This window comes from Oncorhynchus tshawytscha, linkage group LG30 (genome assembly GCF_018296145.1).
Source record: "Oncorhynchus tshawytscha isolate Ot180627B linkage group LG30, Otsh_v2.0, whole genome shotgun sequence".
NCBI lineage: Eukaryota > Metazoa > Chordata > Actinopteri > Salmoniformes > Salmonidae > Oncorhynchus > Oncorhynchus tshawytscha.
Genome location: NC_056458.1, coordinates 21645770 through 21670277, shown reverse-complemented (window position 1 = coordinate 21670277; position 24508 = coordinate 21645770). Strand labels below are relative to the sequence as shown.

General features: G+C 43.6%; 1 protein-coding gene across 2 annotated transcripts in view; it reads left to right on the top strand.

Moving 5' to 3' along the window:
• The first annotated feature begins 254 nt into the window (after nt 1-254).
• Nucleotides 255-24508, top strand: part of LOC112228588 (mediator of RNA polymerase II transcription subunit 13-like) — a 148927-nt gene continuing 124673 nt past the window's right edge. For both annotated transcript variants that reach the window (XM_042309659.1, XM_042309658.1), the window contains exons 1-2: nt 255-862; nt 7744-7978. In XM_042309659.1, coding sequence (XP_042165593.1) covers nt 797-862; nt 7744-7978 — 301 coding nt within the window. In that variant the 5' untranslated portion in view covers nt 255-796. The remainder of the gene's footprint in view (nt 863-7743; nt 7979-24508) is intronic.

Sequence of the window (24508 nt, the reverse complement as noted above, 5' to 3'; positions counted from 1 at the left end):
TACTCGAATTAGGGCTTTGATTGGATTGCAAGGGCAGGCAGGGCAGGGCACACACAGTTGAATGATGTAAATATTGATGCAAGGAATGGATACATTTCTTTGTGTATGCACTAGGTGGTGCACTGTGAAAGTCGGCAAGTTAGGTTTGATCATTAGTAACAGAATCTGGTTGCTCAGTAGCGCCTCTTGCTCTCGCCTAGCGGCAATACCCATCAGTTACTGTGTTATTACAGCCCTCATGACCACAATGAGCCAATAGGCTTTGGGAGGCAGAGTTCTCCCTGTGGCCGCCATTAAAGAAAGGAATCCATGAATTCAAATGGAAACCAGCAGGAACAGAGACCGAAATAATGGTTAAAATTACCGCAAAAATATAGGCATATGCCAATTTTCGATTGGTTTTTAAGGATGTTATTCGTTTTTACATCGATTTTGATGGTGATGGAGGAGTAGAGGGACGTTTTTAGCAAAGACCGTTTTAAGCTAAGGGGGAGGGGGAGAGTTGCTTATTTACTCTCCTTTTCTTTTTGTTTTAAAGCATTTTTCGCTCCCTTTAATTTGTTTACTTCATGTGTATTTGAGAGGTCGACAGAGAGGTTGCGAAGACGATATTTTAACTGCTTTTATTTTTGGGCGGATAATAGCTTTCGAAGGGTTGTTGAATTACATACTCCAGCCGATTCGTAAAAATAATTTTCGTTGATTAGCTTATACATCTTGCAAAAATACTAGTGGAAATCGGTATTTATTTTCCCCGGAACTGAAATGATGAAATGTTCGATCTCGCTGTGAAAGGATGAGTTCTTGTTTTGTACCAAACGGGGCCAGCTTGGAGGATTGCCATTCCAATCTATTTTGTCTGGTAAGATTTAAAACTAAAGGAAAAGCAGCCATTTTTAACTAGCTGAAGAGAGCAAAAACGGTAGCCACAGCAGTGAGAAAACAGTCGTAGGGCCCTTCGAGCACTGCAATTCAAACATCATTCACCAAGGCAATGGCTATTTGCATACTGAGAAGTTGTGCAAGATGAAGAAATAATAAGGTTATCTACCACTTACAGCTGCATGCATGTGTTTGCCATCATACATGTTCAGTTTGATCATATTACATACATTCCAGCCCTGAGAGTTTTAGGAAATGACTGTGCAACTAATGTAATGTGTGTTGATAAACATCTTAGCCAGCTAGATATAACTAGCAACACTGAATACCATGCATGATGCATGTTTTGCCTCTTCTAGTTGTTTGCTTGGTTGAAGTAACGTTATGCTTTTTATCGAATGCATTGTGCAGCATGTTTACGTGACCTAAAAATAAACCCAATCAGTTTGCTAGCCTGCTAACTAGCTTGCAATGTCGTTCATTTGCACAAATAGCAAGTTAACTAAATGACAAATACATTTACATTCCGTCGTGGAATGCAAAGTAAAGGCTTGTGAACATTGGCCTCTAATTTCAACTCCCATGTTCAATGAATGAATCATGCTGCTCTTGTCAGTGGGCCGGTGTAGTTGTTCCGATACATTGCTTGCTACATTGTTTTCTTTAAAGTAGCCAATGAAGAGCTTCGTTACTGAAACAGCGTGTCCTATTCGCTGGTTTACATATACAGTACTTTCCCTTTGAAGTTGTCAGGTTTGCTTGCCAATCATTTGTTGTTTACACTCTTGGCTCGCGCATACTTAACGGAGGCACGGGCTGAAATATTAATAAACAAGAATGTATTCTTGGCTATTGTTAGTGCATGATAGACTTTAGGACTCACTTCCTGTCTGGCAAGTTGTCAAGTTGAATACATTGTTCATGACAGATTAATGCATTTCACAGTATTGCTAGAGTTGTTGTGTGTATTTATTTTGCTGTTGTAGTTCTCATAGTGCTGATTGATCCCGTTGCCAGTCAGTCGTAAAACAATTGAATTATATAGCTATCATAAACGCATACAACCAACAGTACCTAATAGACACCCCAGGTTATAGCCTACTATTACTGAAGGAAAAAGCTCACATGTCCACTCTTGTCCCTGACACTACTACTACTCTAGAGGCTTCTCAGTAGTGCACTATCTATAGGTTTGTATCAATGCATTGCATTTTTTTTGTACAATATGCACTGCATGACATATCCTAACAATTCCCCACCATGAAGGTTCAATTAATAAATAATGATACACTTTGGACATTGATAGACATGAACTGTCCTTTTCCAAAGCATTTGACAGTAGAGCTGAATGAACAGGAGAAGCTACGAGGCTAGTAGTGAATGACTGGCTGCTGTATTGCAATAGCAGGGAGACATTTTACTGCATACTGAGACTAAGCATGATACCAGTGCTTCTGTTCACAGTCCTGTATGACTTGTACACTAACCAGACTTATTGGTTTTAAGCTAAAAGAAAGCAGTGAACAGTGGCACTTTTACCATAACTTTAAACAGTTCCCAGGAGTCTTATAACAATGTTTTATATACAATTCCTGTTTGTATTTGAAGTTAAGCGGATTTTGGTAAAGTTTGAAGATTAGTTAATTTGCTTTAAAAAAAAGTCACATCACAACTGCCCTCACAACTAGTGTCTCCTGGAAGTCTTAAGTTCTCAACCTTGTGTAGAAGAAAGTCATTATAGCGGGTATCAAACTCCTTCCGGGCTGGGCAGGATTAGAACAAAAACCACAGCAGCGACACATGCTGTGCAGAAGGATAGGCTGGGCAGGATTAGAACAAAAACCACAGCAGCGACACATGCTGTGCAGAAGGAAAGGCTGGGCAGGATTAGAACAAAAACAACAGCAGCGACACATGCTGTGCAGAAGGAAAGGCTGGGCAGGATTAGAACAAAAACCACAGCAGCGACACATGCTGTGCAGAAGGAAAGGCTGGGCAGGATTAGAACAAAAACAACAGCAGCGACACATGCTGTGCAGAAGGAAAGGCTGGGCAGGATTAGAACAAAAACAACAGCAGCGACACATGCTGTGCAGAAGGAAAGGCTGGGCAGGATTAGAACAAAAACAACAGCAGCGACACATGCTGTGCAGAAGGAAAGGCTGGGAGAGACAAGAGAGTAGACCAAGTGGATTTGCATTTCTCTCCAGTTCTCTAAGATGCAAACAGACACTTGTTAACTAGTTTCATGGGTTGCCACAGGAGGGTGAGGCCTTGACGGAGAGTTTCTTGTAGTGGTGGTGGGGTGTCTATCCGTCTGCTCAGGATTGATTTGAGCAACTTCACCTGTTGCCTGTCTCTGGGAGGGAGAATGTCAGGAAGTGAAAGTTAAAGGAAAGGGGGATACCTAGTCAGTTGTACATGCCTAGTCAGTTGTACATACCTAGTCAGTTGTACATGCCTAGTCAGTTGTACATGCCTAGTCAGTTGTACATGCCTAGTCAGTTGTACATGCCTAGTCAGTTGTACATGCCTAGTCAGTTGTACATGCCTAGTCAGTTGTACATACCTAGTCAGTTGTACATACCTAGTCAGTTGTACATACCTAGTCAGTTGTACATGCCTAGTCAGTTGTACATACCTAGTCAGTTGTACATACTTAGTCAGTTGTACATACCTAGTCAGTTGTACATATCTAGTCAGTTGTACATACCTAGTCAGTTGTACATGCCTAGTCAGTTGTACATACCTAGTCAGTTGTACATACCTAGTCAGTTGTACATACCTAGTCAGTTGTACATGCCTAGTCAGTTGTACATACCTAGTCAGTTGTACATGCCTAGTCAGTTGTACATGCCTAGTCAGTTGAATGCTTTCAACTGAAATGTGTCTTCTGCATTTAACCTCTGAATCAGAGAGGTGTGGGGGGCTGCCTTAATCCACATCCACGTCATCGGCACCCAGGGAACAGTGGGTTAACTGCCTTGCTCAGGGGCAGAACAACAGATTTTTACCTTGTCAGCTCAGAGATTCGATCCAGCAACCTTTCGGTTGCAACCTACCCGCCAGGCTACCTGCCGCCCCAAAGCAAGGGAAGGATAGGCAGCTGTTGGCACTAAGTGTACTCCACAATGGGACCTGGAGCTCTGAGCTGTGAGAGGGAAGGATAGGCAGCTGTTGGCACTAAGTGTACTCCACAATGGGACCTGGAGCTCTGAGCTGTGAGAGGGAAGGATAGGCAGCTGTTGGCACTAAGTGTACTCCACAATGGGACCTGGAGCTCTGAGCTGTGAGAGGGAAGGATAGGCAGCTGTTGGCACTAGTGTACTCCACAATGGGACCTGGAGCTCTGAGCTGTGAGAGGGAAGGATAGGCAGCTGTTGGCACTAAGTGTACTCCACAATGGGACCTGGAGCTCTGAGCTGTGAGAGGGAAGGATAGGCAGCTGTTGGCACTAAGTGTACTCCACAATGGGACCTGGAGCTCTGAGCTGTGAGAGGGAATATAAGCAGAGCTGAGCAGCTGATGAAAGGAGGGGTCGTAACCCTCAAATCCCAGGCCGATTTAACGTCAACTTCCTGAGTCTGTCAAATGGCTTTGCCCTCAGATTCCCCTATCGCCGCAATGGGGGTTTGGCTTGCCATCTGAAAAGGGAAACTTAACTTCACCCTGGTTCTTGCCCTTTTGGTGGGGTACACTTTGCATATACAGTTCCCCACATACCTGAGCATAATACTAACAGTCAGCTAGCCGTGCCATTAGTCATTTTGAAGGAAACACACAGGTTTCGCTGACACTCACTCATTCATCCTGCATACAGACTGGAACTCAGATGTACTGAAAAGATGGATTGATTGATTGACCGCAGAAGGCACACAGACCCTTGACGGTGCAATCTACCTCTTGAAGATTGCCACTTAGTGTTTGCAGAGAATAGCCTAGTTTAAGTATCGAAAGCTTCAACTTGATCTTTGAAAGGGAAAACAACCAAGCCAATAGCCTCACATTGACAAAATATCAGAGCTGTCATCAGAAGACTGGATTGTGCGATGAAAATACATTTCTGTAGAAGAATAAGTGAGATGTATGCAGGCAAACTGTCCAAGCATGGCCCGTTTCAGAAACAGTCCGTTTCTATAAGTGCGGACGATCTGGTTTCACACTTCAGTTTTTTTCCCCATCCCCTTTCTTTCTGTGCAGCACAGATGTTTCTCTGCAAGATGCAGGTGTCAGGTAGTTCCTCACACCACTGTGTCTGCCAGAGAGAGGACTTGATGGAGGGAGTTAGTGAAACATAAACTGCAGCAGTAGTACTATACTGTGGAAGGAATAAGCTATAGGCTATAGGCCTATATGATAATTGAACATTGGCATGTGAATAGGGTCTTGTCTGGAACAGCGTTTGAATGCCCTTGAGCAAGATTCCTGACGTGATATATTTCCTATGATGTTGCTTGATGGATTGATAATACGTGATAACATGGCAGTTATGTAAGAGGCTGGGAGTTGGTGTGTCTGCCCATCATAATACATCTTGGTATTGAAAAGCAAATTTAGGGGCACGTGGGATAGAGTAATGTTGAGGAAGGTCATTTTTTGTTTTGGCCATGTGTGGAATATATTTGTAGTCATCTTGTGATTTTTTGTTGTTGTTGAGATTGTGCCACAAACTCAACAGCCTATAAGCTTTCAATAATTAGTATCTCTCAATTTACGTATACTGAACACAAATATAAATGCACCATGCAACAATTTCAAAGATTTGACTGAGTTACAGTTCATATAAGTGTCACATTCTGACCTTAGTTCCTTTGTTATGTCTTTGTTTTAGTATGGTCAGGGCGTGAGTTGGGTGGATTGTCTATGTTCCTTTTTCTATAATTTGGGATTTCCGTGTTCGGCCTAGTATGGTTCTCAATCAGAGGCAGCTGTCAATCGTTGTCCCTGATTGAGAATCATACTTAGGTAGCCTGGTTTCACTTTTGAGTTGTGGGTGTTTGTCTTATGTGTCAGTGTTTGTTACCACACGGGACTGTTTCGTTTATTCACGTTTATTGTTTTGTTCCAGTGTTCTGCTGTGTTTTGATTAAACATAATGGACACTTACCACGCTGCGCATTGGTCCTCCGATCCTTCTCGCTACTCCTCCTCAGAAGAGGAGGATGAGATCCGTTACAATAAGGAAATCAGTCAACTGAAATAAATTCATTAGGCCCTGATCTATTGATTTCACATGACTGGGCAGGGGTACAGCCATAGGCCCACCCACTTGGCAGCCAGGCCCACCCACTGGGGAGCCAAGCCCAGCCAATCAGCATGTGTTTTTCCCCACAAAAGGGCTTTATTACAGACAGAAATACTCCTGTTCAGTGTAGTTAAAGTTGCTCATCATATTTGGTATATGAGACTAGCAATTTTTTGCTGAGATAATTTTAGCATTATGATTTCAGTAGTGTTCTCTGGCCAGTGTATGGCCTTCCTTGCTGTCATGTTAGAATGGATAACTAAAACCTGACTCCAGCTGACAACACATCTCCCAGTTTATCCGTGACTAGGCTAAAGACTAGCTATAACACAACCAGCCTTTATTACTCGGTCATAGCTTTTAAATTCATTTCATTTTACCCTCAAATTTTAATAAATCGTCTACTTCTAACAAAGTGACAATTGGTCGACTGGAACATATTGCCTAGCAGCGCAAAATAACCTGCCTAAAAAATCAGTAGGTCCAGTTTTAAATAATCTGGTAAACTGTCTGCCGTGCTGCAAGGATAGATAGGAGAGCCAGCTCCATCAAGAGTAGTACTGCAAGGCAACATAGGTTGTGGGGATAGTGTTGGCTTTTGCAGTGTGTAAGTGTATGACATGGGCACAGAGTGTAAGCCTAAAACACTGGAAGGCATGATGTATTCAGCAGTGTAAGTGTTAGTGGTGTGTTAGTGGTGTGAGAGACAGTGTATGGCGTCAGTGTAGGACATGAGCACAGGGATCGCTGGTTGGTTGTATGTACGTAGGGCTGTCTGATGAGTGGCAGCCAGCCGGCACGGCTAAGCAGGCTGCAGTAGCAGTGGAGCGTAATGTTCCTGCTTTAACATAACGCTGTGGTACCCTGTGCTGCTGCTGCCTGTGATTTATGACCTATGAGTTTCTCTGTGTTGTGTTTTCACTCTCTATAAAAGCCAAACAACATAGGTTATTAGAGAGCAGTGGGCACACTCCCCAAAGCACTCATCATTAAAAAAGATGAAGTTGGTCAGAGAACCCATTTACATGCATTAGGGAGTTTTATCGAGCTTTGAACACGTTGTTCATGTTGTTTTTCTGGAGATTGTGCGCATTTTAGCTTCAGGTGCTTTCAGTCGGAACAAAAACAAACATGCTTTTTTGTGTGTGCTGCTTCGTTCTCCAGCCGTGTTTCTGTCTGTTTATATTGCAGCCTTTTCTATCACCATCTGTCTGTCTGTTGTCTCAATCCTCCTCTCTGTCTTCCTTTATCGCTCTCTCTTTCCTCCCTCTCTTTCCTCGCTCTATATCTTTCTTTCTCCTCCCTCTATCTCTCTCTTCTCCCTGCCCCTATCGTTGTCTCTTTCTCCTGACTCTTTCTGTTTTCCCTCTCTCTCCTCCCTCTATATCTCTGTCTCTCTCCTCTCTCTTTCTCTCTCTCTCCTCTCTCTCTGTTTTTCTCTTCCTGTGGCTGTCTTCCTTTGTGTCTCCTTGTCATAAGTGTTCCTGCTGAGGAGGCAGATGCTCCATAAAGGAGAATTAATGCTTGCTCTTTAGTACTCACAAGAACTGGCTTGGTGCTGAGTACTGGTGATTGTAGCAGAAATTGAGACTCTCTCTCCCCCTCCTTCCCCTCAGGCGGACTTGACGGGGATCAAATGGAAGCGGTACGTGTGGCAAGGCCCCACCTCGGCACCCATCCTCTTCCCGGTGACTGAGGAGGACCCCATCCTGTGCAGCTTCAGCCGCTGCATCAAAGCGGACGTGCTGAGTGTGTGGCGGCGGAGCCAGAGGCCCGGACGTAGGGAGCTCTGGCTCTTCTGGTGGGGGGACGACCCCAACTTTGCCAAGCTGATCCATCACGAACTTACAGGTGAGGCTAGAGGGAGTGGGCGCACACACACACACACACACACACACACACACACACGCTAGCTTGGCTATAATACTTGCCATGGTCCTGTGTAATGGCTTTGGCCTATTAATAGAAGAATACAGTCCAAGCCAGAGCCCTCTCAGACCAGGAGTTTCAGATTGCCTTAGCTGGTCACGAGATAAATGAGGGATTCATTTGTCTTTCGATGCACCTTTTCACATATTCACCAAAGATTATAGACGTATAGACATTTGAAGGTCTTGAAGCTACAATCTGGCCTTAATGGCAATGTTCTTTTATAATCTCCACCTGGCACTGTCAGGAGAGGGCTGGCCACCCCTCAGAGCCTGGTTCCTCTCTAGGTTTCTTCCTAGGTTCCTGCCTTTCTAGGGAGTTTTTCCTAGCCACCGTGCTTCTACATCTGCATTGCTTGCTGTTTGGGGTTTTAGGCTGAGTTTCTGTATAGCACTTTGTGACATCTGCTGATGTAAAAAGGGCTTTATAAAATATTGATTAATTGATAGAGCTGGTTAAATGAGTGATTATTGTAAAAGATCATGAAAAGGGCTTGTTACATCTGTTTGAAAAGACCTCATAGAGCACGCCCTAGCTTTGTGATGATGGTAGTAGTGATCTGGTTGTATAATGTGAAATATTGCATGGTTCTGGACATGGGTTTGATTGATGCTGGAAGCTCTGGGGATATTCACTTCCTGTAAATGAGAGCTTAGAAGGCGTTAAAGTTGGTGTAACCAGATAGTTCCCTTAGTTTCCCCCCTCATCCCCTAAATGACAAGCAGCCAGCCTGGCAGAGAACAGCCTTCCACCTGCACGTCAATTCCCACTGTTTGGAGCAAACGGTCACTGCAATCACAGTTTTGTTTTGTGTTAACACACATTGCGGCATCTAAGCACCTTCCGCCCTCTGGCACACAATAAAGCAGCGCCTTGCACCTTGTGTCGCCAAGGCTGAACAAGAAAGCCTATCCCATCTTCCCATTTAAAAAGGAGGATAGAAATGGAGCTCCCTCCTCCTCACATGACTTCTGTGAAAAATAGAATATGCAGGAGCAATGATGCAGAAATGAGCCTAGCACATCATGGTGGATTGCATCTTGGAGGTCTGACCATTTTCTTCTGCAGCAGCAGTGGAGGATGGACAGAGACGTACTTTAATCATACTCTCTTGCCGGGGAGATTGAACTCCTGAGTCATAGACATTTCTCTCTCTCACTCACTCACTCACTCACTCACTCACTCACTCACTCACTCACTCACTCACTCACTCACTCACTCACTCACTCACTCACTCACTCACTCACTCACTCACTCACTCACTCTATACAATGCGGGAGAACAGAGGAGCCTCACTGGACTGACCTCAGGGCAGCCAGACCCTAACTCTCTCCTCTCTATGTGTCTATCTGTCTGGTGAGAGGGTGTGCTGTGAGCCCTGAGAACACACAGAGGTCATGACCCCTACCTCACCAGCCGGAGTTGTGAACCTGTGTTTCCCTCTGTGGATCACACCGACTCGCCTCTCTTCTCAGAGCCTGCAAAGTGCCTGTCCCACTGTGTGTGTCCTTGTGTGTGTGATGTATGTGTGTGTGTAGACATTGCTGGGATGGGCTGAGACTGGCTCAGTCGTGATGATTCACAATGCATTGGAGCCTCTCATGGACTTGCTGGCAGTGAAGGTGTGAAGCGACACACAGAAGCTAGCAACAACGTGTGTGTGTTTTGGTGGTGATGATCAGACTGGCCGACACATCGCCAGTAACCTGGGATGCCACAGCTTTCTCTTTTCCCTCCATGCTAGTGGCTGATGGGTTTGTCCTTTTCCTCATCTGTCCTTTTCCTCATCCTTTTCCAAATCACATTTGAATATCCCTGGAAATATTAAGCACTTTTTTGTTTGTCATTTTTTTATTCCCCCCATTGCAATGTTGGTGGTAAACATGACAATCAGCTATTTTCTTTCAGTGGAAATGGCGGCGGCTTATTTTACCCTTCCACACTCATTAGATTAGCTGCTTGGCTGTGGAAGTATTAATATTTTGAGCATGTGCCATTTCTGTGTAAATCAGTGGGCCAGTAATCCTTTCAAATCAAATAAAAACAAATTTGATTTGTCACACGCGCGGAATACAACCTTACCATGAAATGCTTACTTACAAGCCCTTAACCAACAATTTCTCCCCAAAGAGTGAGAGATAAGGAGAACGGGAGGGGGGCTAGAACATTAGAAAATGTGGAACAAGTCAAGGGGTCTGAATACTTTCCAAATGCACTGTATATATCGTGAATTGGCCATAAGTTAGAAAAAAGCTGAGCTGTGATTTTTAGGAAATTTCGCCCAGCCGTAATGTTGACAATTAATCACCATTCAAGGAGCGCTGAGAGGAGGGGGGGCGAGGAGGGGGGGATCCCCATCCCCTCTCCCTCCTTCCCTTCACCCCTCCCTCCCTCCTGATGTTTACTCTTGTGGCTATCATGGAACCATACACACTATCAACCCCTCTGTATTTCTCTGTCTCTACACAAAGCCCTTGCTTTGTCTAATCTGAGTTTGCAATGAGGAGGTTAAAAGCGAAACGAAAGAGTTGTTTGTTCTGCAGAGCAGAATCTCTTATTAGCCCAGCCATCTCCACTGTGCTCCTGGGTAGCACACCCATTCATTCATTACTGCATGTTGGGTCAGATCTCTGGAGAAGGAGGAGGAAAGTACACTTGTCATACATACTGTGCCCCCTCTGCTGTTTCATGGACGGACAATACATTGTTTTGGATTTTTGTCAGGACTGAGAGGAAGGGGATGTGCTTCATTTAGCTTCTCTCTGAAGGGTTTTATTTTAGTATGGATGTGTGTGGCGCTAACAATCTGCTGGCATAGCTCTGCTCTTGTTACTTTTTGTTGGCTCTGCCAAAGTCTTTGGACATGTCCAGGCCTGCCCATTCTTTACTATTCAGAACAGCTCTGGTGTGCACCTCTCAGGGCAGCGCCAAGCTCCAAATGGCATATTTCAGTACCCTGGAGGGGCAGAGCAAGTCAAAGTTGTAACTTTTGTCTGCAGGTCAGGTTTTTGTTTTTCTTCCTTGCCCTGACCCCTGTGAAGATTGCTACCATTCAGATTGAACGAGGCGTCTGGTGAAAAGAGATCCATCTCTCAGATCTGTGGGAAAGACAAAAACATTGAATGCAGATAATGTTGTTTTTGTCAGCCACTTTTCTACTGAATCTAAAATATATCAAGCACATCATGATTGTTTCAGTTGCTCGAGGACTTAAGAAATGTCAGTGTTCTGCCATGGCTAGCGAAGAGCCCGGATGAAGCGCCCCGATCTCAATCCTATTGAGCACGTCTGAAACCTGTTGGATCGGAGGGTGAGGGATAGGGCCATTCCCCCCCCAGAAATGTCTGGGAACTTGCAGGTGCCTTTGATGGAAGAGTGGGGTAACATCTCACAGCAAGAACGGGCAAATCTGGTACAGTACTTAATGCAGCTGGTGGCCACACCAGATACTGACTGTTACTTTGGATTTTGACCCCCACCCCCCTTTGTTCAGGGACACATTATTACATTTCTGTTAGTCACATGTCTGTGGAACTTGTTCAGTTTATATCTGATGTTATGTTCATACAAATATTTACACATGTTAAGTTTGCTGAAAATAAACGTAGTTGACAGCGAGAGGACGGTTCTTTTTTTGCTAAAAAAATATATATATAAAAACTCATATATGTATATATAGTACCAGTCAAAAGTTTGAACACACCTACTCATTGAAGGGGTTTTCTTTATTTTGACTATTTTCTACATTGTAGAATAATAGTGAAGACAACAACACTATGAAATAACACATGGAATCATGTAGTAACCAAAAAAGTGTTAAACAAATCAAAATATATGTTATATTTGAGATTCTTCAAAGTAGCCACCCTTTGCCTTGATGACAGCTTTGCACACTCTTAGCATTCTCTGGACCAGCTTTATGAATGCCTTTCAATTAACAGCTGTGCCTTGTTAAAAGTCAGTTTGTGAAAATTTTAAGAACTTTGAAAGTGTCTTCAAGTGCAGTTACAAAAACCATCAAGCGCTCTGATGAAACTGGCTCTGATGAGGACCGCCACAGGAAAGGAACACCCAGAGTTACCACTGCTGCAGAGGATGCATTTATTAGAGTCTCAGAAAATGAATTAGAACCTCCGAAATTGCAGCCCAAATAAATGCTTCAGAGTTCAATTAACAGACACATCTCAACATCAACTGTTCATAGGAGACTGCATTAATTAGGCCTTCATGATCAATTTGCTGCAAAGAAACCACTACTTAAGCACACCAATAAGACGAAGATACTTGCTTGGCCCAAGGAACACGAGCAATGGACATTAGACCGGTGGAAATCTGTCCTTTGGTCTGATGAGTCTAAATTTGAGATTTTTGGTTCCAACCACGGTCTCGTTGTGAGACGCAAAGTAGGTGAACGGATCATCTCCGCATGGGTAGTTCCCACCGTGAAGTATGGAAGAGGAGGTGTGGGGGTGCTTTGCTGGTGACACTGTCTGTGATTTATTTAGAATTCAAGGCACCCTTAACCAGCATGGCTACCACAGCATGGATGGAGTGCTGCATCAGATGACCTGTTCTCCAGAATCACCTGACCTCAACCCAATGGAGATGGTTTGGAATGAGTTGGACCGCAGAGTGAAGGAAAAGCAGCCAACAAATGCTCAGCATATGTGGGAACTCATTCAAGACTATTGGAAAAGCATTCCAGGTGAAGCTGGTTGAGAGAATGTCAAGAGTGTGCAAAGCTGTCCTCAAGGCAAAAGGGGGCTACTTTGAAGAACCTCAAATCTAAACTATATATGGATTGGTTTCTCACTTTTTTGGTTACTACATAATTCCATATGTCTTCTTTCATAGTTTTGACTTCACCATGTAACGACCGTTGGTGGAAGAAGGTGAGGACCAAAGCGCAGCATGGTACGTGTTCGTCATTTTATTAAACTGAACACTAAATATAACAAGGAACAAAAAGAAACAACCGAAACAGCTCCGTCAGGTGCAAAACACAGTAAACAGAAAATAACTATCCACCACCCATAGTGGGAAAACAGGCTGCCTAAGTATGGTTCTCAATCAGAGACAACGATTGGCAGCTGCCTCTGATTGGGAACCATAACAGGCCAAACACCTAGAAATATAACACACAGAACAAAACATAGAATGCCCACCCCAACTCACGCCCTGACCAACCTAAAATAGAGACAAAAAAGGAACTAAGGTCAGGACGTGACACACCATTACTCTACAGTGTTGAAAATAGTTAAATAAAGGAAAACCTTTGAATGAGTAGGTGTGTCCAAACTTTTGACTGGTACTGTATATCACCATGTACTGTTGATTCATATAATTTGTAACCTACAAGGTTTTTTTGGTAACGGAAATTTCTGTTAATATTTTCAATAAGTTATTATTGTGACGGGGCTCGAGGTCGCCAAACTGCACATCTATCACCATCATTACCCGCACCAGTGCTTCATCGGTCTCACCTGTTCTCTATCATGTCTTTGATTGCCTCCCCGTGGCTGCAGTGATGATGTTTTGTTTCTCTTGTCCATCACCCTGTACTTGCTTGCTTTTCCCAGGGTATGTCGTCTCAAGACCATTACAGAATGCAGACACCACAATCGGAAGCATCAGGGAGTTTTTTAATTTTATTTATTTTTTGGTGACATCGGGTCCGGGTGCCGCTGCCGTAGCAACTGGCGATGCCTCAGCTGGCTCGAGAGGCTCTCAACCCTCGGTTGGCTCGTCAGGCTCCAACGCCTCAACATGCTCGTCAGGCTCCCATGACTCAGCCGGCCCATCAGGCTTGCCCAGGTCGGATGCCAGGTGGTGTCCCTAGATTGGGGGGGTACTGTCAAGTTTGCTTCCGCCTCCCCTTTCTGGTGCTCGAGGTCGCCAGGCTGCTCATCATTGGTTCTGGTACTCATTTTGGGTGCTGGTACTGTTTATATTTAGTTGCAGGAGCTCCACAATTCTTTTGAGCTAATATTCTATAAGAGGAACAGGAGCTCAAGCAGTAGAATATTTGAGGTGTCGGTACGCTATTTCTGACTTTTGTTGCGCATCTGCCTGGTTGGAAAAGGTTTTAATGCTTTTGTGTGCTGGGTGCTGTCCTCAGATAATCGCATGGTATGCTTGGTATGGTATGCATGGTATGATTTTATGCAACGCAGGACAAGCTAGTTAACTTAGTAATATCATCAATCATGTGTAGTTAACTAGCGATTATGTGAAGATTGATTGTTTTTTATAACATAAGTTTAATGCTAGCTAGCAACTTGCAGCCACAAGGTCCTTTTGACGCTGTGCTTGTGTAACCGGTGGTCAGCCTGCCACGCAGTTTCCTCGTGGATTGCAATGTAATCGGCCATAATCGGTGTCCAAAAGGGCCGATTACCGATTGTTATGAAACCATGAAATCAACCCTAATTAATCGCCCATGCCGATTAATCAGTCAACCTCTAGTTCAGATAGAAATATATAATGTAGAACAGGGAATCACGTCTAGGGCCATGATGGTCATGACATTTTGTCAGCTGGCTATTGCCATGTAAATGACTGCCGGTCTCACAGTAATTTACCGTTAATTAACATTAACACATTTAGCATCTCCAGGCCTCCATGCATACAAATCAAATCAAATCAAATCAAATTTATTTATATAGCCCTTCGTACATCAGCTGATATCTCAAAGTGCTGTACAGAAACCCAGCCTAAAACCCCAAACAGCAAGCAATGCAGGTGTAGAAGCACGGTGGCTAGGAAAAACTCCCTAGAAAGGCCAAAACCTAGGAAGAAACCTAGAGAGGAACCAGGCTATGTGGGGTGGCCAGTCCTCTTCTGGCTGTGCCGGGTGGAGATTATAACAGAACATGGCCAAGATGTTCAAATGTTCATAAATGACCAGTATGGTTGAATAATAATAAGGCAGAACAGTTGAAACTGGAGCAGCAGCACGGTCAGGTGGACTGGGGACAGCAAGGAGTCATCATGTCAGGTAGTCCTGGGGCATGGTCCTAGGGCTCAGGTCCTCCGAGAGAGAGAAAGAAAGAGAGAATTAGAGAGAGCATATGTGGGGTGGCCAGTCCTCTTCTGGCTGTGCCGGGTGGAGATTATAACAGAACATGGCCAAGATGTTCAAATGTTCATAAATGACCAGCATGGTCCAATAATAATAAGGCAGAACAGTTGAAACTGGAGCAGCAGCACAGTCAGGTGGAAGTTGAAACTGGAGCAGCAGCATGGCCAGGTGGACTGGGGACAGCAAGGAGTCATCATGTCAGGTAGTCCTGGGGCATGGTCCTAGGGCTCAGGTCAGTTGAAACTGGAACAGCAGCATGGCCAGGTGGACTGGGGACAGCAAGGAGTCATCATGTCAGGTAGTCCTGGAGCTCAGGTCCTAGGGCTCAGGTCCTCCGAGAGAGAGAAAGAAAGAGAGAAGGAGAGAATTAGAGAACGCACACTTAGATTCACACAGGACACCGAATAGGACAGGAGAAGTACTCCAGATATAACAAACTGACCCCAGCCCCCGACACATAAACTACTGCAGCATAAATACTGGAGGCTGAGACAGGAGGGGTCAGGAGACACTGTGGCCCCATCCGAGGTCACCCCCGGACAGGGCCAAACAGGAAGGATATAACCCCACCCACTTTGCCAAAGCACAGCCCCCACACCACTAGAGGGATATCTTCAACCACCAACTTACCATCCTGAGACAAGGCTGAGTATAGCCCACAAAGATCTCCGCCACGGCACAACCCAAGGGGGGCGCCAACCCAGACAGGATGACCACAACAGTGAATCAACCCACTCAGGTGACGCACCCCCTCCAGGGACGGCATGAGAGAGCCCCAGTAAGCCAGTGACCCAGCCCCTGTAATAGGGTTAGAGGCAGAGAATCCCAGTGGAAAGAGGGGAACCGGCCAGGCAGAGACAGCAAGGGCGGTTCGTTGCTCCAGAGCCTTTCCGTTCACCTTCACACTCCTGGGCCAGACTACACTCAATCATATGACCCACTGAAGAGATGAGTCTTCAGTAAAGACTTAAAGGTTGAGACCGAGTTTGCGTCTCTGACATGGGTAGGCAGACCGTTCCATAAAAATGGAGCTCTATAGGAGAAAGCCCTGCCTCCAGCTGTTTGCTTAGAAATTCTAGGGACAATTAGGAGGCCTGCGTCTTGTGACCGTAGCGTACGTGTAGGTATGTACGGCAGGACCAAATCAGAGAGATAGGTAGGAGCAAGCCCATGTAATGCTTTGTAGGTTAGCAGTAAAACTTTGAAATCAGCCCTTGCTTTGACAGGAAGCCAGTGTAGAGAGGCTAGCACTGGAGTAATATGATCAAATTTTTTGGTTCTAGTCAGGATTCTAGCAGCCGTATTTAGCACTAACTGAAGTTTATTTAGTGCTTTATCCGGGTAGCCGGAAAATAGAGCATTGCAGTAGTTTAACCTAGAAGTGACAAAAGCATGGATTAATTTTTCTGCATCATTTTTGGACAGAAAGTTTCTGATTTTTGCAATGTTACGTAGATGGAAAAAAGATGTCCTTGAAATGGTCTTGATATGTTCTTCAAAAGAGAGATCAGGGTCCAGAGTAACGCCGAGGTCCTTCACAGTTTTATTTGAGACGACTGTACAACCATTAAGATTAATTGTCAGATTCAACAGAATATCTCTTTGTTTCTTGGGACCTAGAACAAGCATCTCTGTTTTGTCCGAGTTTAATAGTAGAAAGTTTGCAGCCATCCACTTCCTTATGTCTGAAACACATGCTTCTAGCGAGGGCAATTTTGGGGCTTCACCATGTTTCATTGAAATGTACAGCTGTGTGTCATCCGCATAGCAGTGAAAGTTTACATTATGTTTTCGAATAACATCCCCAAGAGGTAAAATATATAGTGAGAACAATAGTGGTCCTAAAACGGAACCTGAGGAACACCGAAATTTACAGTTGATTTGTCAGAGGACAAACCATTCACAGAGACAAACTGATATCTTTCCGACAGATAAGATCTAAACCAGGCCAGAACTTGTCCGTGTAGACCAATTTGGGTTTCCAATCTCTCCAAAAGAATGTGGTGATCGATGGTATCAAAAGCGGCACTAAGGTCTAGGAGCACGAGGACAGATGCAGAGCCTCGGTCCGATGCCATTAAAATGTCATTTACCACCTTCACAAGTGCCGTCTCAGTGCTATGATGGGGTCTAAAACCAGACTGAAGCATTTCGTATACATTGTTTGTCTTCAGGAAGGCAGTGAGTTGCTGAGCAACAGCCTTCTCTAAAATTTTTGAGAGGAATGGAAGATTCGATATAGGATAGTTTTTTATATTTTCTGGGTCAAGGTTTGGCTTTTTCAAGAGAGGCTTTATTACTGCCACTTTTAGTGAGTTTGGTACACATCCAGTGGATAGAGAGCCATTTATTATGTTCAACATAGGAGGGCCAAGCACAGGAAGCAGCTCTTTCAGTAGTTTAGTTGGAATAGGGTCCAGTATGCAGCTTGAAGGTTTAGAGGCCATGATTATTTTCATCATTGTGTCAAGAGATATAGTACTAAAACACTTGAGCGTCTCTCTTGATCCTAGGTCCTGGCAGAGTTGTGCAGACTCAGGACAACTGAGGTTTTGAGGAATACGCAGGTTTAAAGAAGAGTCCGTAATTTGCTTTCTAATAATCATAATCTTTTCCTCAAAGAAGTTCATGAATTTATCACTGCTAAAGTGAAAGTCATCCTCTCTTGGGGAATGCTGCTTTTTAGTTAGCTTTGCGACAGTATCAAAAAGGAATTTCGGATTGTTCTTATTTTCCTCAATTAAGTTAGAAAAATAGGATGATCGAGCAGCAGTAAGGGCTCTTCGGTACTGCACGGTACTGTCTTTCCAAGCTAGTCGGAAGACTTCCAGTTTGGTGTGGCGCCATTTCCGTTCCAATTTTCTGGAAGCTTGCTTCAGAGCTCGGGTATTTTCTGTGTACCAGGGAGCTAGTTTCTTATGAGAATTTTTTTAGTTTTTAGGGGTGCAACTGCATCTAGGGTATTGCGCAAGGTTAAATTGAGATCCTCAGTTAGGTGGTTAACTGATTTTTGTCCTCTGGCGTCCTTGGGTAGGCAGAGGGAGTCTGGAAGGGCATCAAGGAATCTTTGTGTTGTCTGTGAATTTATAGCACGACTTTTGATGTTCCTTGGTTGGGGTCTGAGCAGATTATTTGTTGCAATTGCAAACGTAATAAAATGGTGGTCCGATAGTCCAGGATTATGAGGAAAAACATTAAGATCCACCACATTTATTCCATGGGACAAAACTAGGTCCAGCGTATGACTGTGACAGTGAGTGGGTCCAGAGACATGTTGGACAAAACCCACTGAGTCGATGATGGCTCCGAAAGCCTTTTGGAGTGGGTCTGTGGACTTTTCCATGTGAATATTAAAGTCACCAAAGATTAGAATATTATCTGCTATGACTACAAGGTCCGATAGGAATTCAGGGAACTCAGTGAGAAACGCTGTATATGGCCCAGGAGGCCTGTAAACAGTAGCTATAAAAAGTGATTGAGTAGGCTGCATAGATTTCATGACTAGAAGCTCAAAAGACGAAAACGTCATTTTTTTTTTTTTTGTAAATTGAAATTTGCTATCGTAAATGTTAGCAACCCCTCCGCCTTTGCGGGATGCACGGGGATATGGTCACTAGTGTAGCCAGGAGGTGAGGCCTCATTTAAAACAGTAAATTCATCAGGCTTAAGCCATGTTTCAGTCAGGCCAATCACATCAAGATTATGATCAGTGATTAGTTCATTGACTATAATTGCCTTTGAAGTAAGGGATCTAACATTAAGTAGCCCTATTTTGAGATGTGAGGTATCATGATCTCTTTCAGTAATGACAGGAATGGAGGTGGTCTTTATCCTAGTGAGATTGCTAAGGCGAACACCGCCATGTTTAGTTTTGCCCAACCTAGGTCGAGGCACAGACACGGTCTCAATGGTGATAGCTGAGCTGACTACACTGACTGTGCTAGTGGCAGACTCCACTATGCTGGCAGGCTGGCTAACAGCCTGCTGCCTGGCCTGCACCCTATTTCATTGTGGAGCTAGAGGAGTTAGAGCCCTGTCTATGTTGGTAGATAAGATGAGAGCACCCCTCCAGCTAGGATGGAGTCCGTCACTCCTCAGCAGGTCAGGCTTGGTCCTGTTTGTGGGTGAGTCCCAGAAAGAGGGCCAATTATCTACAAATTCTATCTTTTGGGAGGGGCAGAAAACAGTTTTCAACCAGCGATTGAGTTGTGAGACTCTGCTGTAGAGCTCATCACTCCCCCTAACTGGGAGGGGGCCAGAGACAATTACTCGATGCCGACACATCTTTCTAGCTGATATGCACGCAGAAGCTATGTTGCGCTTGGTGATCTCTGACTGTTTCATCCTAACATCGTTGGTGCCGACGTGGATAACAATATCTCTATACTCTCTACACTCGCCAGTTTTAGCTTTAGCCAGCACCATCTTCAGATTAGCCTTAACGTCGGTAGCCCTGCCCCGGGTAAACAGTGTATGATCGCTGGATGATTCGCTTTAAGTCTAATGCTGCGGGTAATGGAGTCGCCAATGACTAGAGTTTTCAATTTGTCAGAGCTAATGGTGGGAAGCTTCGGCGTCTCAGACCCCGTAACGGGAGGAGTAGAGACCAGAGAAGAATCGGCCTCTGACTCCGACCCGCTGCTTAATGGGGAAAACCGGTTGAAAGTTTCTGTCGGCTGAATGAGCGACACCGGTTGAGCGTTCCTACAGCATTTCCTTCCAGAAACCGTGAGAAAGTTGTCCGGCTGCGGGGACTGTGTCAGGGGATTTATACTACTATCTGTACTTACTGGTGGCACAGACGCTGTTTCATCCTTTCCTACACTGAAATTACCCTTGCCTAACGATTGCGTCTGAAGCTGGGCTTGCAGCACAGCTATCCTCGCCGTAAGGCGAGTACAGCGGCTGCAATTAGAAGGCATCATGTTAATGTTACTACTTAGCTTCGGCTGTTGGAGGTCCTGACGAATCGTGTCCAGATAAAGCGTCCGGAGTGAAAAAGTTGAAAAAGTTGAGGAAAAATAAATAAATATATGAACGGTAATTAAAAAGTGAAAACCGTAAAGTTGTCAGGTAGCAAAACAGGTTGGCAACAAAACGCACAGCAACTCGAAAACAAGCCTGCAAGTTGTGACCGGAAATGACGTGTCAGTGGGAGGGAATACTGTCACCCCCAGGTAGGTGTTTGTACAAGCCACTGATGTGCACGTTTGGAACATCTACATTAAAAAAAGGCTAGGCTATATGACAGAACCATACATTTGTAATCTCTAAACACACACTTTTTGCTGGAAACCCACTCCTCTCAACACACTTTTCAGGATTGTCTTCTTTTGGCAGAATCCGAGATAGGTTTGGAATATTGCTCACAGTGACCAGAGGGGCTAAGGAAAAGCTTCTGAAAGAGGGGTAAAAAGTAATTGAGGAATGTGTGATGTTTTATAGTAGACGGTAGAAGGGTAGACTAGAGATATGAAAAACAAGGTCAAGCTCTCTCTCCAGAGCGGATGGACAGCTTTGTGCTTCAGCCCTTTTTAAGTTTCTCTGGCGGTTGTTTACAAGTGCACCAGTGAAATATAGCTGGCCCTCTACCTTTTTCTGCAGTGGACTAAATCAGGGTCACACAGTTTTTCTTGGTAGACTTAAACAAATCTACTTTATAACAAATGTAACACCTCACACACGTGGTTAAGGGCTTAAAACTCACCTGTACCATGTCAGATCTAGGGTCGAAATGTATTCAATTTTGAGTTTGCGTCCCAATATTATACTTCACAGAAGACTGAGATATAACAAAACCGTTTGACATAAAAACACTGGATTTTCAGCCTTTTGAAATAATGTTTAGTAGTTATGAAATTATGAAAAATATTAATAACATTCCACCCATTAGGGCTACAGGAAAAGGCTACAGTCCTGAAAAAATATATAGCCCAGATTCCCTTACAAGCTGTTCAGCACTTGCTGCTCTGCCATAGAGCTTCACTTACTATTGATATGGGGGACAAAGGAATCACAGTTTAAATTCCTCTTTCAAAGGCAGAGAGACACTATAATCATTGATGTATGTTTATGTCTGTGTAGACTTTCTTCTCACCTAACTAAACTAATCTGTCTCCATTTAAGAATGTAGGCCTAATACATTTTAATTGACCTGAAGTTTATAGTTGCATAGTTTGGTAGCTAGCTCCTCAGTGCTGATACCCTGACCACACCACTCACATCGCGTGTGCGAGCGTTGCAAAATAAATATAGAAATCTATGTTATTCAATTATTGAACCCAGACTGCTCGCATGCATCAATGAGTGTCTGCGTTGCCAAGGGCTAAAATAGAAGTCCTTTCTATTTCTGAAGCTGAATGCGCTGCAAGTCCTGCCTCTCCTATCTCCTCATTGGTTTATAGAAGCTGGTACCCACGTGCCATCACCTCATTGGTTATACCCACGTGGGTGATTGAAAGATGAACTGTGTTGCCAGTTGTCGTGGTAATAGTATGAAAGTTTAGATGCCAATCACAATATAAGTTCAAAGATGAAAAAGCCTGGAAGGGGAGATGACTAGAAACTATTCGGTTTACCGTTTTATGTGTGGATTAATTGTCAGAGTAGATGACCTTGTGCATTTCAGGTAAAATAACAACCTAATGTTTATAACCCAGGATAAATTAACTAGCAACAGCATGCTAGCTAAATAGGACAAATTAGCTAGCAAGTGGAAGCTAACTAGCTAAATTGCCATAAATGTTTAATGCTTTTCGACCTGTCCCCAAATTAATATAATTGGTTCAGAGTTTGTTTTGATATTTTAACGTGCGTGTCGTGATCGCGTTTGGTGTTGGGGGACAAAATACATTTATGAACGATGGCGCACACGCGCAGCCGGTTTGGGTTCCGTGTGAGTCTCACCACATTAAGGAACAACGTCTTGTCAAATAAGATATGTGGGATAATGTCTCGTGGTCATGTCTGGTGTTTATTTTTTCTGTGCTGATCAGCGCTGCACACTGGGAGAAAGATGTTTGCTGGAGACATGTTTGAAACGAGCTTAAGTGCTCTAAGATGTCTTACAGTGGCTGTTAATGAGATTAGCAGAGCATCCAGGCCACAGCCGAGGAGGATCCAGAAACAAACCCCACAACTATTACAGTCAGGTAGTAAAGACACTGCTAGCCCGCTCCCTGATCTATTTGTGCTGTCTTGCCAAATCCTATGGTCATTGTCAAGACGCCACAAACAGATCCGGGACCAGGATTGAAAACATTTGCTGTCTTGTGTGGTATTCTCTGTACCATCAGGCAGGAACCCTTGTTCTCTAAGGCAACAAGTGACAATGACCAAAGGAGTTTGACAAGACTGCACAAACAGATCAGGGACCAGGCTAAAACAGCGCATCTGGAGCTGCTATCTCTATCTACCATCAGCCAGGCTGCTACAGCACTTTCACTTGACTCCTCTAACTGGGCACAGACACACTTGAGCCATGATTGGAAACATGTGGTGAATTGTAGCTAGGTTGTCTGTTTTCTGTCAGCTGCAAAGAAAATGGCTTGCTTTGGGTTTTTGGATGTAGGAAATACTTTTCCTGTTATAGTTTGTCTTACCCTCTTGCTTGCTTACGGTCAACATATGATTTTCAGATGTCACTAAACTGACTGGCTATTTTGCATATCAGGAAATGAAGAGTTTCAAATCTCTATTTTTAGATGCCAGGTACAAAATGCTTCCCTTTGAAGTAGTAGGCTATAGTTTGTGATTGTCATCTGCCTCCTGCAGAATCGTTTATGTCTGTATGCTACAATTTAGAATTATATAATTTTTTTATTCAACCTTAATTTAACTAGGCAAGTCAGTTAAGAGCAAATTCTTAGTTACAATGACGACCTAGGAACAGTGGGTTAACTTCTTGCGTCGAGCAATCCCGTATCCGGGAGCGTAATCATAGCCTCCAGCTCATTACCATAACGCAACTTTAACTATTCATGAAAATTGCAAATGAAATGAAAGAAATATATTCACTCACAAGCTTAGCCTTTTGTTAACAACACTGTCATCTCAGATTTTCAAAATATGCTTTTCAACCATAGCTACACAAGCATTTGTGTAAGAGTATTGATAGCTAGCATAGCATTAAACCTAGCATTCAGCAGGCAACATTTTCACAAAAACAAGAAAAGCATTCAAATAAAATCATTTACCTTTGAAGAACTTTGGATGTTTTCAATGAGGAGACTCTCAGTTAGATAGCAAATGTTCAGTTTTTCCAAAAAGATTATTTGTGTAGGAGAAATCGCTCCGTTTTGTTAATCACGTTTGGCTAAGAAAAAAAAAACGAAAATTCAGTCATTTACAACGCCAAACTTTTTTCCAAATTAACTCCATAATATCGACAGATCATGGCAAACGTTGTTTAGAATCAATCCTCAAGGTGTTTTTCACATATCTATTCGATGATAAATCATTCGTGGCAGTTTGGTTTCTCCTCTGAACCAAATGGAAAAATACACGCAGCTGGAGATTACGCAATAATTTCGACGGAGGACACCAAGCGAGCACCTGGTAAATGTAGTCTCTTATGGTCAATCTTCCAATGATATGCCTACAAATACGTCACAATGCTGCAGACACCTTGGGGAAACGACAGAAAGTGTAAGCTCATTCCTGGCGCATTCACAGCCATATAAGGAGACATTGGAACACAGCGCCTTCAAAATCTGGGGCATTTCCTGTTTGAAATTTCATCTTGGTTTCGCCTGTAGCATCAGTTCTGTGGCACTCACAGATAATATCTTTGCAGTTTTGGAAATGTCAGAGTGTTTTCTTTCCAAAGCTGTCAATTATATGCGTAGTCGAGCATCTTTTCGTGACAAAATATCTTGTTTAAAACGGGAACGTTTTTTTTATCCAAAAATTAAAAGAGCGCCCCCTATATCGATGAAGTTAACTGCCTTGTTCAGGGGCAGAACAACAGATTTTTACCTTGTCAGTTCAGGGGTTCGATCTAGCAACTTTTCGGTTACTGGCCCAACGCTCTAACCACTAGGATACCTAGTGGTTAGGTACAAATCTGTCGTTCTGCCCCTGAACAGGCAGTTAACCCACTGTTCCTAGGCCGTCATTGAAAATAAGAATTTGTTCTTAACTGACTTGCCTAGTTAAATAAAGGTAAAAAATTAAAATAAATAAATAAAGACACCTATTAATTAGAATAATCATTACTCCTAAATTTAACCTAGAAACATTTTAAAGTGACATTAACCACGTTACCATCCACAGTTTTTATGCGTGAAAAGCCATACCTTATTTTTAAAAAATCAGCTATGATGCAAACAAGTTTTGCTACAATTTTACAAATGTCAACAGATAATTTGTTT